We start from the raw sequence: 12,980 nt of genomic DNA, 5'->3' as shown, positions 1-12,980 counted from the left end.
GGCCTCAAGTGACCCACCCACTTCAGCCTTTCAAAATGCTGGGATTACAGGTGTGAGCCACCAGGCCCAGCTGGTTTAATTGAATTCTAATAAAAACTCCAACTAGATCTTTTTTTTTTTTTTGAGGCAGAGTCTCACTCTATCTCCCACACTAGAGTTCAGTGGCATGAACACTGCTCACTGAAGCCTCCTAGGCTCAAGTGATCCTCCTGCCTGAGCCTTCCCAGTAGCTGGGACCTCAGGAATGTACCATCATACCTTGCAAATTTTTTAATTTTTGTGTAGAGACAGGGTCTTGCCATGTTGCCCAGGCTTGTCTAGAACTGGGCTCAAGCAATTCTTTTGCCTCATCCTACCAAAGTGCTGGGATTACAGGCATTAGCCACTGCACCCAGCCTCCAGTTGGATTTTCTAAAGGGAACTTTATATTGTTACTCCCAAGAACATCTCAAAAAAAAAAAAAAAAAAGGCAGCGATATCTAAACAACTATGAAAAAGAAGAGCAATGTTGGAAGACTTGTCCCTTCAGATATTAAATATTAAAATCTATTATAAAACACCAATAATTAAAATTCAGCCATGCTGTCCCCAGAGAGATGGCCAGATGGTGGAATAGAATAGATAACCCTTTACCATAAACGGAAAGCAAATACATGATCAAGGAATTGTCACAAATCCGTTTTCAATTTCTTCAACAAAGTTTGGATAATTTCCTAAATAATTGGGGGGTGGGGAGGGTAGATGAAACCTTACCTCACTGTTTGCTATATTAAATTCCAGGTGAATCAAAGATCCTTGAAACCATAAAGTATTAGAAGAAAATACCAATGAACAATAGCTGATCACTGGGTGGAGAATGACTTTCTAAGCATAAAAACAAAGAAATTACAAAGGAAAAATTGATTTGAATTACCTAAACACATGGATTTTTTCTGTGACATATACACAGTGATTAATTTTTTTTTTTTTTTTTTTTTTTTGAGGTGGAGTTTTTGCTCTGTCACTCAGGCTGGAGTGCAATGGTGCAATCTCAGCTGACTGCAACCTTTGCCTGCTGGCTTCAAGCATTTCTCCTGCCTCAGCCTCCCGAGTAGCTGGGACTACAGGTGCCTGCTACCACGTCCAGCTAATCTTTGTATTTTTAGTAGAGACAAGGTTTCACTGTGTTGGCCAGGCTGGTCTCAAACTCTTGGCCTCTGGTGATCCACCCATCTTGGCCTCCCAAAGTGCTAAGATTACAGGCGTGAGCCACCATGCCCGGCCCACGGTGGTTATGATTCTCTTGTACATTTGTTACATTTTTGGAGGGCAGTTTGACAGTAACTTAAGGCGTGCACTCAGTTTTTCAAATTTCACTTCTAGGAATTTATCCTAAGGAAATCATCAGACTAGTCAGATTTATAAATGAGAATATTAGGCATGCTGTTTATAATATTCAATAATTAAAAATCTAAGTTTTTATCAACAGATATACTATTAAATAAATTATAGTCCATTCAGCCATAAAATATAATATTGATCAGTGGTTCCTAACTTTGGAGATCATTGAACCCTATAAGAACCTGAAGAAACTCCAAAATTGAAGGTCTTGGTATCTGGTTAGTATATATTGCTATCAGAAGATGTCCATACTATGGACAAAAAGCTGTTGTATGTATAATAATTTTTAAAAATTGTCATGTTGTCCGGGCGCGGTGGCTCACGCCTGTAATCCCAGCACTTTGCGAGACTGAGGCGGGCAGATCACCTGAAGTTAGGAATTCTAGACCAGCCTGGACAACGTGGCAGAACCGCATCTCTACTAAAAATACAAAAATTAGCTGGGCATAGTGATGCTTGCTTGTAATCCCAGCTAGTTGGGAGGCTGAGACACGAGAATTGCTTGAACCTGGGAGGCAGCGGCTGCAGTGAGCCGAGATCCTGCCACTGTACTCCAGCCTGGGTGAAAGACAAGACTCTGTCTCAAAAATAAGATAAATAAAATAAACAAAATAGTCATCCATAGAAAAAAGCCTGATTAATATATACCAGTACGTTAATGATGATTATCTCTAAGTAGTCATTATCTTTTTAGTTTTTCTGTATTTTTGCAATGAGTGTGTATTATTTTTATAATAAGAAAAATTATGTTTTTAAAAATAAAGGAGCATTTAGAAAACAACAGAAAATTAATAGAAGGAAATAAGCTAGGGAAACTATTAGCCACCTCTGTGACATACAAATAATGGTTTTTACATGTAAAGGTATTTCCTAACTCCCAGTAGGAAAAAAAAAAAAGGGCAACCTGTATAAATAGATAGTTCATCAAAGAAATGACACCAATAGCCAATTAAAAGATACAAAAACACCCAATTTCACTAGTAATCAAGTTAGTGAAAAATAAAGATTTTTTTTTTTTTTACCCCATCAAGTCAGTAGAGGTTTTAAAAATGTGTGGTGCTCACTGTTGCTGAAAGTGTACCAAGATGGACATGCTAATACATTAGTTATTGGAAAGCAATTTGGCAATAATATCAGGAGCCTTAAATTAAGTTTTTTCTTTTTGCTATCGTACTTTGGTTTGTAGTCCAATCTAAGAAAATCACCAAAAATTGGCATCCTCTTACAAACTTTCCATTTTAATAGCATTATTGAGGTATAATTGACATGCAGTAAACTGCACATAATGTGTACAATTTTATAAGAATCAAGATAGGAAACATATCTGCCACCCGCTGCCCCCGCCCCCAGAGTTTTCTCGTGTCCCTTTGTAATCACTCCCTCCTGCCCCTTCCCTCACCCTCCCATCCTCAAGCAACCTCTGGTCTACTGTCTGTCACTGAGGATTAGTTTGCAGTTTTTCAGAATTTTATATAAATATGGAATATAATGGAATATAAATGTGGAGAAAAGGACATTCAGGATGTACTTTTTTTTTTTTTTTTTTGAGATTTATCCGTGTTGTTGTGTGTCTCGTTCCTTTTTAGTGTTCACTCTTTGGTTTTCCTTTTTTTTTTTTCTTTTTTGGTTATCTAGACCTGCAGATGTTCACTCCCTTTTAGTGCTGAATAACATCCCATTGTACGTCATCTGTTCACTTGTTGATGGACATTTACCAACATATCCTTTTAGGAAAAATTTGAGACCCCTAAATCTGCAGAAATAGAATGGTTAAATTATGCTGTTGCTGCCTAATGACAAAGGGCCATTAAAAATTATATTTTAGAACACTTAATAATACAGTTTTACTTACAATACGTTTTATTGGGGGAAAACGGGATATAAAACTTTTTATTTAAAAGATATATATACCATACACATCAAAAAAAGAGACAGGAAAAAGTAGATTGGTTAGATTACTAAATGTTTTTATTTTCCTTATCATGTTTATCACTAGCAAGAATAAATAAATGCCATCTAAAAGAAAATAGCTAAAGTAAACATGCAGTTACCATACAACACAACAATTGACTTTCGAGCATTTTTCTTTGGGAAATGAAAACTTAGGTTAACAGAAAAACTTGTACACAAATGTTCATAGCAGCTTTATTTGTAGTAGCCCCAAATTGGAATCAACTCAGATGTCCTTCAACAGATGGATGGTGAAACTATGGTATGTCCATACCGTGGGCTATTTCTCAACAATAAAAAGGAGAAAATTATTGATACAGGTAACAACTTGGATGAATCTCCAGAGAATGCTGAATGCAAAGGCCCATTCCAAAAGGTTATATGCTGTGCAATTTGTATAACATTTGTATAGCATTCTTTTTTTTTTTTTTTTTTGAGACAGAGTCTCGCTCTGTCACTGTCACCCAGGCAGGAGTGCAGTGGTGCCATCTTGGCTCACTGCAACCTCTGCCTCCCGGGTTCAAGTGATTCTCCTGCCTCAGCCTCCCAACTAGGTGGGATTACAGGCACGCACCACCACATCTGGCTAATTTTTGTATTTTTAGTAGAGGCGGGGTTCCGCCGTGTTGGCCAGGCTGTTCTCGAACTCCTGACCTCAGGTGATCCACCTGCCTTGGCCTCCCAGAGTGCTGGGATTACAGGTGTAAGCCACTGTGCCTGGCCTATAGTGCATTCTTGAAAAAAAAAAAAAAAAAATTGGCCAGGTGCAGTGGCTCATGCCTGTAATCCCAGTACTTTGGGAGGCCGAGGCAGGCGGATCACCTGAAATCAGGAGTTTGAGACCAGGCTGGCCAACATAGTGGAACCCCGCCTCTACTAAAAATACAAAAATTAACCAGATGTGGTGGTGCGTGCCTGTAATCCCACCTAGTTGGGAAGCTGAGGCAGGAGAATCGCTTGAACTCCGGGGGGCGAAGGTTGCCGTGAGCCAAGATCACGCTACTGCACTCCAGCCTGAGTGACAAGAGTAAAACTTCATCTTAAAAAAGAAAAAGAAAAAAAATTTTTTTAGAAATGCAGGTCAGATTGGTGGCTATCAGGAGCTAAGGACCATGGAAAGAGGAGGGAGGTAAAAGGATCCTTGCAATGTTGGAATTGTTGAGTATCTTGACATTGGAGGTGAATATATGAAAACCTACACAGGTGATAAAATTGTGTAGAACACACACATACAAGTAAAACAAGAAATCTGAAGATCAGTGGATTGTATAGAAGTCAGCATCCTGGCTGCGGTATTATACTATAGTTCTTATAGAATGTTACCATTGCAGGAAACTGGGCAAAGGCCTAAGAGGGATCTCTGTATTATTTCTTACAATGGCACCTGAGTATAAGCAATCATCTCAATACCAATTTCAATTTGAAAAGAAAAGCCCTGAAGGCAGGGGCCTCTGCTGAGCTGGAACCTGGTTCTGTGCTCGAGCTATGGCTGGGTGTGGTTTGCTCAGAAGCCCCCGGGGCTGTTGCCCACCTTGCTTCTGCCCCTTGTTCCTGCAGCACGTGCAGCACATCCGCATCGACGGCTCCACCTCATCAGCTGAGCGGGAAGACCTGTGCCAGCAGTTCCAACTGTCGGAGAGGCATGCCGTGGCCGTGCTGTCCATCACCGCTGCCAATATGGGCCTCACCTTCTCCTCGGCCGACCTGGTGGTGTTCGCTGAGCTGTTTTGGAACCCAGGGGTAAGAGACGCAGAAGACTTGGATACCCCCCAGGCATGCTCATGGCTGTGGGCAGGAAGCAGCGAGTGTCGGTCGCGGAAAGTGGTTTCCTTTTTATCCATTCATTATACTTCCCACAAGTCAGTTTTCACTTCCTTTAAGCACTTCTGTGTTGATTGGCTAGTTTCTTTTTCTCTTTTTTTGAGACAGAGTCTCTTATCACCCAGGCTGGAGTGCAGTGGCGTGATCTCAGTTCACTGCAACCTCCGCCTCCTGGGTTCAAGTGATTCCCCTGCCTCAGCCTCCCAAGTAGCTGGGATTACAGGAGTGAGCCACTGCGCCAGGCGATTGGCTGGTTTCTAGATGTTCACAGCAACCTGTAGGATTATCCACTCCATTTTATCAACGGGAAGGTTGAAGTCTTCCAGGGCTAGAAGGAATCTTGACTTCATGTCTCATAGGAGGAAGTTAGGGCACCGAGAGCTCAAGGGGTGAGGCAGGACTGCACTACCATAACTGAAGAGGGGCACGTGGTGGCACCAGGTTGCAGCCCAGGCCTCACGTTCCAGCCTGTGCCCCCTTTAGTAGCCATCATGTGAGCTGCTTTAACAATGGACCTCACGCAGAGTGACAGCAGTGAGGGTTTCCTGGACACCACCATTGGCCTCACCTGACCAACTGAGGGCAGAGATAAGACATTTGTTTGAACTCTTAAATTTTTCTGGTAATCTCCAGAAAAGTTATATCCCCTGTAATATTTATATAATATTTAATAATTTGTGGCTTTTGTTGGCTACACATGAGGGAGTACATTAATAATGGGTAGACCTTGAGGGTGAAGCCATTTTATACAAGAAGTAATGCTCATGATGTTAGGTGGTGTTTTCTTTTCCTTTTTTGAGACAGGGTCTTGCTCTGTCACCCGGGCTGGACTGCAGGGACTTACTGGCTCACTGCAGCCTTGATTTCCCCAGCTCAGGTGATCCTCCCACCTCAGCCTCCTGAGTAGCAGGGGACCACACCTCCATGCCTGACTAATTTTTGTATTTTTTGTAGAGATGGGGTTTCACCATGTTGCTCAAGCTGTTCTGGAACTCCTGGGCTAAAGCAATCTGCCTGCCTTGGCCTCCCAAAGTGCTGGGATTACAGGCGTGAGCCACCACGCCCAGCTCTTAAGTATTTATTATAAGGCTTACCACTATATTAAACCACCACCCTACGCCCAAATCATGGATAGCCTCTCCCTTGTGTGTGATGTTTTTATTTATTTAGAAGATAACTTTTTATTTCACACAGAGAAGAAATGGAAGCATGCAGGCCTCCATCACCAGCCCCTCCCCATGCAGCCTGATGGCAGAGCCTGTGCCTCTTCATTCACAGCACCTAGCTCAGTGCCCAGCACTGAACAGCCACCCGCAGATCTTCTGCTTCAGATTCCAATTCCCCAACCAGGGCTGTTTTGGGTTCTCTCTTTTGTTAAAGTGGCAGGTCATTTGTAGGTCTGAGTTGGTGAAATGCAGGTTATTTCTAGGTCTGAGACAGTGCAGTGCTTTGCGGAGGGAGGGTTGTGGTGGGGCTGGAAATGGGGTGGAGAGGCTACCTGCTATGGTGGATGGAACTGCTTCAGGCCTTTACCTGCCCGTCTCGATTCCTGGACATACAGGTGCTGATCCAGGCTGAGGACCGCGTGCACCGCATTGGACAGACCAGCTCCGTGGGCATTCACTACCTCGTGGCAAAGGGCACAGCTGATGACTACCTTTGGTATGGTTTGGCTGGGTGGCCTGGCAGTTGCAGTCGAGCAAGGGTGGAAACTGATGATATGTTTACTTTGCTCCCAAAGTGCTTCTGCTTTTGCTAAGTAAGGTCTTTAAGGATCTATAGAAAGTTGACTAGTAATGCCCTCTTGCTTTCATCATGACCATATTTGGCCTCCCTCACTAGCATTCACTGGTGGCTTGCAGGGTGCATGCGGAATCTTATAGCAATAAGGGGTTGTGGCTCCTTTTGCTGCTGGTCTGAGGCAGGGAGAGGTGCCGATTATGACAAAATGTAGATGGAATTTAGTTTGTAAAACACCCTGTTCCCAGCTGTGAAGGCATTTGTTAGGACAGGGTGACAGTCTTTTACCTCTTATGATGTGCATTTATCTGGTGGGCACATCTTACATTGCTGCTGCCGGACCACAGGGAGAAAGTGGCTTACCCTGGACCATGTAGTGTACTTCGTTAGCAGAGCTGGAGTAAGATTTTCAACCTGGGGTTTTCTGTCTGTTAACTAAGTGAAAAATCTCAAAAAGCTTCTTCCCCTTATCTCCCCCTTCCTGATATTAAATTTCTTGATTATCTCATTCGCTTCCACTGCTTGTCTCTGTTTCCAGCCTTATGACTAAGGAGTCTTCCCTTTGCAATGTGTGTGGGTCACTCCTACTTCCCTCTGTTTAGTGGATTTGTTAATTGGGCAGCTTATAACACCACCAGATTCAAAATTATGTTGTAATGAGGCAGCGTTTATTTCCTACACATCTTCCATTAGAAAGAATATTGAACCTGATGATATTCTTAGCCTTAAATTGGAGTTTTTACAAATGAGAGGGGGGCAAATTTTTCAAGATGGGTGTTTGCAGAGATGCAAAGATGTGAAACCGTAAACAAGCCGTTGCCCCATAAGAACAAGGAGGGTGGCCTCATTTTCATTAGTCCGGTGGTTCTGTGCAGGTTGTATTCACTGCAGCTCATTTCTCCCCAAAAGGCCCCTGATTCAAGAGAAGATTAAAGTTCTGGCGGAAGCCGGGCTTTCTGAGACCAATTTTTCAGAAATGACAGAATCCACTGATCACCTCTACAAGGTAATGCCAGCACATGGCTCTTCACCCCTGGAGCAGAGGGAGGCATTAAGCTGTCTGCCAAGTCTTTGGGTCCTGAGTGGGAGGATGTGAATCACTCCTAGGGACCTCCCCCAGCCCCAGAGCTGAAAACAATGGCCTGCAGTCATTCTCAGTTGAACCATGCATGCATCGCTTTATGGGGAAGTGATGGCATTAGCTCCTACAGCTGCTGACATTCCCGCACAGGCTCTGAATGCTGCCTCTTCCAGCAGGCCATTAGAAACTGACAAAACTCCCCATGGCAAATGTTGAATTGTTTCAAAAAGTACACAGCAACACCACACAGAGGGCTGCCACAGGAATGCGTCCCCAGCACAGAATGGGGAATGTTTAAAATAGGGTACTGGCTTCATAGAATATATTTTCCCTTCTGTCATTTTAATTATTCTCAGTGTCTCCCCACTTGATAGAGGGGTAAACTGAGACATGGCAGTGTAGTAGGTTTGCACAAAGTCACAGGGCATGTGAAGCCAGCCCAAGGAAGAAGGCTTCCTGACTTGGCCCAGCATTCCTCCTTTGAGCTCAGCCCCTTGTTGTAAAGGAGTATAAGAGGCATCCCTCCATGATCAGGCAGGCCTTGTCAAAGGTGCTGAGGGGGAAGGCTGTTGCCTCTGGACAGGACAGCCCTGGGCCCATCATGCCTGCCTGGCCTCAGTGCTCCAGCCCAGTGGCTGCCACAGACTCTTCCTCCCCCATTTCAGTGAAACACAATGGAGGGAGCAAGAGACCCAGAGCCTTCAAAAAGCTTGTTTTCCTTCCCCAGCTTGGATTGTTGGCCAGAAGGTGAAAACTAGGAGTATGCCCTCCTCGAGCACAGCTCGTGGTTGAATTGTTTCTGCCAGGAGAGTTTGAAGCAGGTCTGAGCCTCATGCAGAAAGGGGCCTTAGGGTAGCTTATCAGGAAAGTGAAGCACCTCCTCCTTCCTGTGAAATCACCATCAGAAATTGAGTTAGGCCAAGCGTGGTGGTGCACACCTGTAGTCCCAGCTACTCGGGAGGAAAAGGTGAGGATCACTTGAGCCTAGGAGGTCAAGGCTGTAGTTAGCCATGATGGTCACTGTACTCTACACTGGGCAACAGAGCAAGAGCCTGCCTCAAAAAAAAAAGAGAAAGAAATTAAAAAGCTTAAAAAAATAAGAAGTTGAGTTAAATCTTATCGTTGACACTAAGACTTAAGACTCTGTGGATCTGCTCATTCACTTACATTTATTTAGCAAATAAATTCTTTCTTTGCAAGAATTTATTTGCTAAATATTGGGATAAATAAGACTCAGATCATATTTTTAAATGCAGACTGCAAATTATTCTTTCAGACATATATAGTTAATAAGCCAATTTTAAAACAACCTTATTTTTAAGCTTTTTAAAGAACTCTCCAGTTCAGCTGAATGGTAAATGGTAACAGAGCCTAGGTTATTATAAGCCTTTTGAAAAGAAAGAGTCTGAGCAGGTATAGTGGCTCAAGCCTCTAATCCCAGGCTGAGGCGGGCAGATGGCTTGAGCCCAGGAGTTTGAGACCAGCCTGGGCAACATGGTGAAACCCCTATCTCTACAAAAAAATACAAAAATTAGCCAGGCATGATGGCACATGCCTATATTCCCAGCTACTCAGGAGACTGAGGCAGGAGGATTCCCTGAACCTGGGAGGCAGAGGTTGCAATGAGCCAAGATCACACCACTGCATTTCAGCCTAGGCAACAGAGCTAGACCTTGTCTCAAAAAAGAAAAGAAAGCCTATTTTTAAAGGATTCTCACTTGAACTCATTTATTCCTCCTTGCCTTTCTCTTACTCTAAATTAGTTAAGAATTTCTACCTAAAATATAAGTACAAGGTAATATAAATGAGTTTTATCAATATTTATTTTGATTAATAACTATATCAATTTATTTTTTAATTAAGATGGGGCTGAAAATTTTATCAACTACTAGAAAAAGAAAATGTTGCTTCCAATATAGCAGACAAAAGCAGAAGAGGTTATATCTCACTGAGATAGCCTTCCTTCTGAGAAGGGAAATGAAATATTAATCTGATCTTGGAACTCGCTTCCAATTAATTATGCATGCCCCAAGTTAGCATACAGTGTTGCCATCATCATAATCAAATGCACATTAGCAGCTTTTTCTACTTGGAATAGGCTGCCTTGCAGGGTGGCGTTTCTTTGACATTGCAGTCATTCAGAAAGAGGCTGATGAGGGCATCCTGGAGGAGGACATGTGGGTTATTTGGGGGTCAGCCTTGATGATCTTTCATATCATTTCCCTCTCTGCAAGGCTGGGATCCTGAAAGGCTAGGAGATTTCGGGTGCAGGTTAATTGAATAATCTGGAGTTCTTACATGACAGGCTGTCATGATCAATTTTCAAGGAACTCTACTTCACCAATGTGGAGGGATTTGGTTAAGGAATAGTGAGGAACAGTGGCCAGGTAGGTTGAGACCTAATTCTATAAAGGCCTGAAAAGCCAGGGGAGCAACTTTAGACTTGATGAGGTAGGGACAGCAGAGCCCAAAGACATGACAAAAAAATCTTTAAGGGAGAGCCTGGGGTAAAAATCAGCTGGCAAATATCTGTAGGCTGTGTGAAATGGGAAGAAGCCTGAGGCAGGAAGCGCAGCTGAGCTGTTGCAAATCCATGCAGTACCAAGTGACGTGGCCCAAGTAAAGATGGTGCCTGAAGGAGAGAGGAGGGAACTGACGGGGGAACAAACTTGCATGAGCTGAGGACTCTGTTTGCCTGGATGATTTCCACCTGGGAGACTACGAGAATGCAGGTAGACTATAAGAAATAGACTTATGGGAAGAGAAGCTGCTTTGAGAGTATAGGAGTGAGATGAGAGACCATTTGATTTTTTATATTTATTTATTTAGAGACAGGGTCTCACTCTGTCACCCAGGCTGGAGTACAGTGGCACTATCCTGGCTCACTGCAACCTCCGCCTCCCAGGCTCAAGTGATCCCCCCATCTCAGCCTCCCGAGTAGCTGGAACTACAGGTGCACACTGCCAACACCTGGCCAATTTTCTGTATTTTTGATAGAGATGGGGTTTTGCCATGTTGCCCAGGCTGGCCTCTAATTCCTGAGCTTAGATGATCCCCCCGCCTCGGCCTCCCGTCCCGAAGTGCTGGGATTACAGGTGTGAGCCCTCGCAGCAGCCTTTTATTTATTTATTATTTATTTATTTATTTATTTATTTTTTGAGACAGAGTCTCACTCACCCAGGCTGGAATGCAGTGGCGTGATCATGGCTCACTGCAACCTCTGCCTCGCGGGTTCAAGCGATTCTTGTGCCTCAGCCTCCCAAGTAGCTGGGACTACAGGCACGCACCACCATGTCTGGCTAATTTTTTGTATTTTTAGTAGAGATGGGGTTTCACCACATTGGCTGGGCTGGTCTCGAACTCCTGACCTCAGGCGGTCCATCCGCCTTGGCCTCCTAAAGTGCTGGGATTACAGGCGAGAGCCACTGTGCCCAGCCAAAAGATCATTTGATTTTAAGCCAGTTTAGTTTTATGAAACTGTGGGACGTCAATGGAGATATGGGAAATATACCTCTGGATTGAAAAATGGTCAAGGTTGGAAATTTAGATGTAGGAAAAATCGGCAGAGGGGTGATAGTGATCCTGTGTTGTGGTTGTATCCACTGGGCATGGTTTTAACACTACACCATTGTCATCAATGTATAGATGCAGTTGGTAGGTATTTTGATTGTTTGTAATTTAAGGTAATCAGAATAGGTACACATATCTACTTATGAATATGTTAAATGTGTGTAAGTTTTTTCAACCACTTTGAAAATTAGGTATAAGCCATGGCTGAACACAGAGATTTGGAAGTCTAGGGGGCTGGGCACATGGTGGCTCACACCTGTAATCCCAACATTTTGGGTAGCCGACATGGGCAGATCGTTTGAGCTCAGGAGTTCGAGACCAGCTTGGGCAACATTTAGTGAGATCCCATCTCTTAAAAAATTATAAAAATAAAAATAAATTTAAAAATAGAGATTTAGAAGTTGAATTACACCTTAACTGACCCTTAGTAGAGAAAGACTTTGGAGGAAGTGAGATCCTGGGTGCTATTTCAGTATTGAAATAATGATTTGGAAAGTTCAAAGGGAGAAAACATTTCCAACGTAAATTATAGCGTGAGAGCAGCTTCTTTGTTGCACTCACAACCATTTCTTTTTCCTAACCCTATGAGCGCGGAGAGGGTAAGATGGCAGACACTAAAACAATGAGGCTGCTTTAGTGATGGTTTGCTGAGATGATGCGCACTTGCCATCACGTAGCTCCCTGACACCATAAAATGTGTGGTCTCTCATCTTTATATTCTCCCATCAGCCCTAGTGGAGGAGAATCAGTGTTGGAGCCTGGGTTCTTCCTTTTATCTTTTGTTTTCTTTCTCTGATGAAGGACCCAAAGCAGCAGAAGATCTATGACCTATTCCAGAAGTCCTTTGAGAAAGAAGGAAGTGATATGGAGCTCCTGGAAGCAGCAGAGTCCTTTGACCCAGGAACTGCTTCAGGAACATCTGGAAGTAGTTCCCAGAACACGGGAGACACCCTGGATGAAAGCTCATTGACAGCCAGTCCCCAGAAGAAAAGGAGATTTGAATTTTTTGATAATTGGGACAGTTTTACCTCTCCCCTGTAAAAGGGACAAAAAGAAAAAAATAAAAAGCATTTTAAAATCATGGAATTAAAATAAAATAATGTATTTTGTTTTAAAACATTTTGCGCTTCTCTTGCCATTGCAGCAGTGCCTATGCCTGTGTCCAGGCTCAGCAGGAGACCAGGCCGAGCATCAGCTTTCCATTCCTGTGTCATTATGTGTGGGCTTGCTTGGGGTCTTAACCTCCGCTCTTCTGGCTTAGGGATGGACACAGCAAGTCATAGTAGTGGGTAATTCATGTTCTCTAAATAATGAGGTCCTTCCTACACAGTCCCCATAATCTAGAATTTTAAAATTTAGTGACTCAACAAATATTTATAGGGCACCTAATTTGTGCAGGCACTGTCCTAAGTGCTGGTAGTCATTCATCCAACAAAAG

At 43.2% G+C, this 12,980-nt stretch overlaps 1 protein-coding gene across 1 annotated transcript in view; it reads left to right on the top strand.

Annotated features, from left to right (window-relative positions):
- Positions 1–12,623, top strand: part of SMARCAL1 (SWI/SNF related, matrix associated, actin dependent regulator of chromatin, subfamily a like 1) — a 70,190-nt gene extending 57,567 nt beyond the window's left edge. Inside the window, exons 15-18 of the mRNA XM_032754554.2 lie at positions 4,888–5,070; positions 6,713–6,813; positions 7,801–7,897; positions 12,344–12,623. Coding sequence (XP_032610445.1) covers positions 4,888–5,070; positions 6,713–6,813; positions 7,801–7,897; positions 12,344–12,583 — 621 coding nt within the window. The 3' untranslated portion in view covers positions 12,584–12,623. The remainder of the gene's footprint in view (positions 1–4,887; positions 5,071–6,712; positions 6,814–7,800; positions 7,898–12,343) is intronic.
- The last annotated feature ends 357 nt before the right edge of the window (positions 12,624–12,980 follow it).

This window comes from Hylobates moloch, unplaced genomic scaffold (genome assembly GCF_009828535.3).
Source record: "Hylobates moloch isolate HMO894 unplaced genomic scaffold, HMol_V3 SCAFFOLD_1, whole genome shotgun sequence".
Classification (NCBI taxonomy): Eukaryota; Metazoa; Chordata; class Mammalia; order Primates; family Hylobatidae; genus Hylobates; species Hylobates moloch.
The sequence above is the reverse complement of the archived record's forward strand: the minus strand, read 5'-3'. Positions and strand labels throughout refer to the sequence as shown.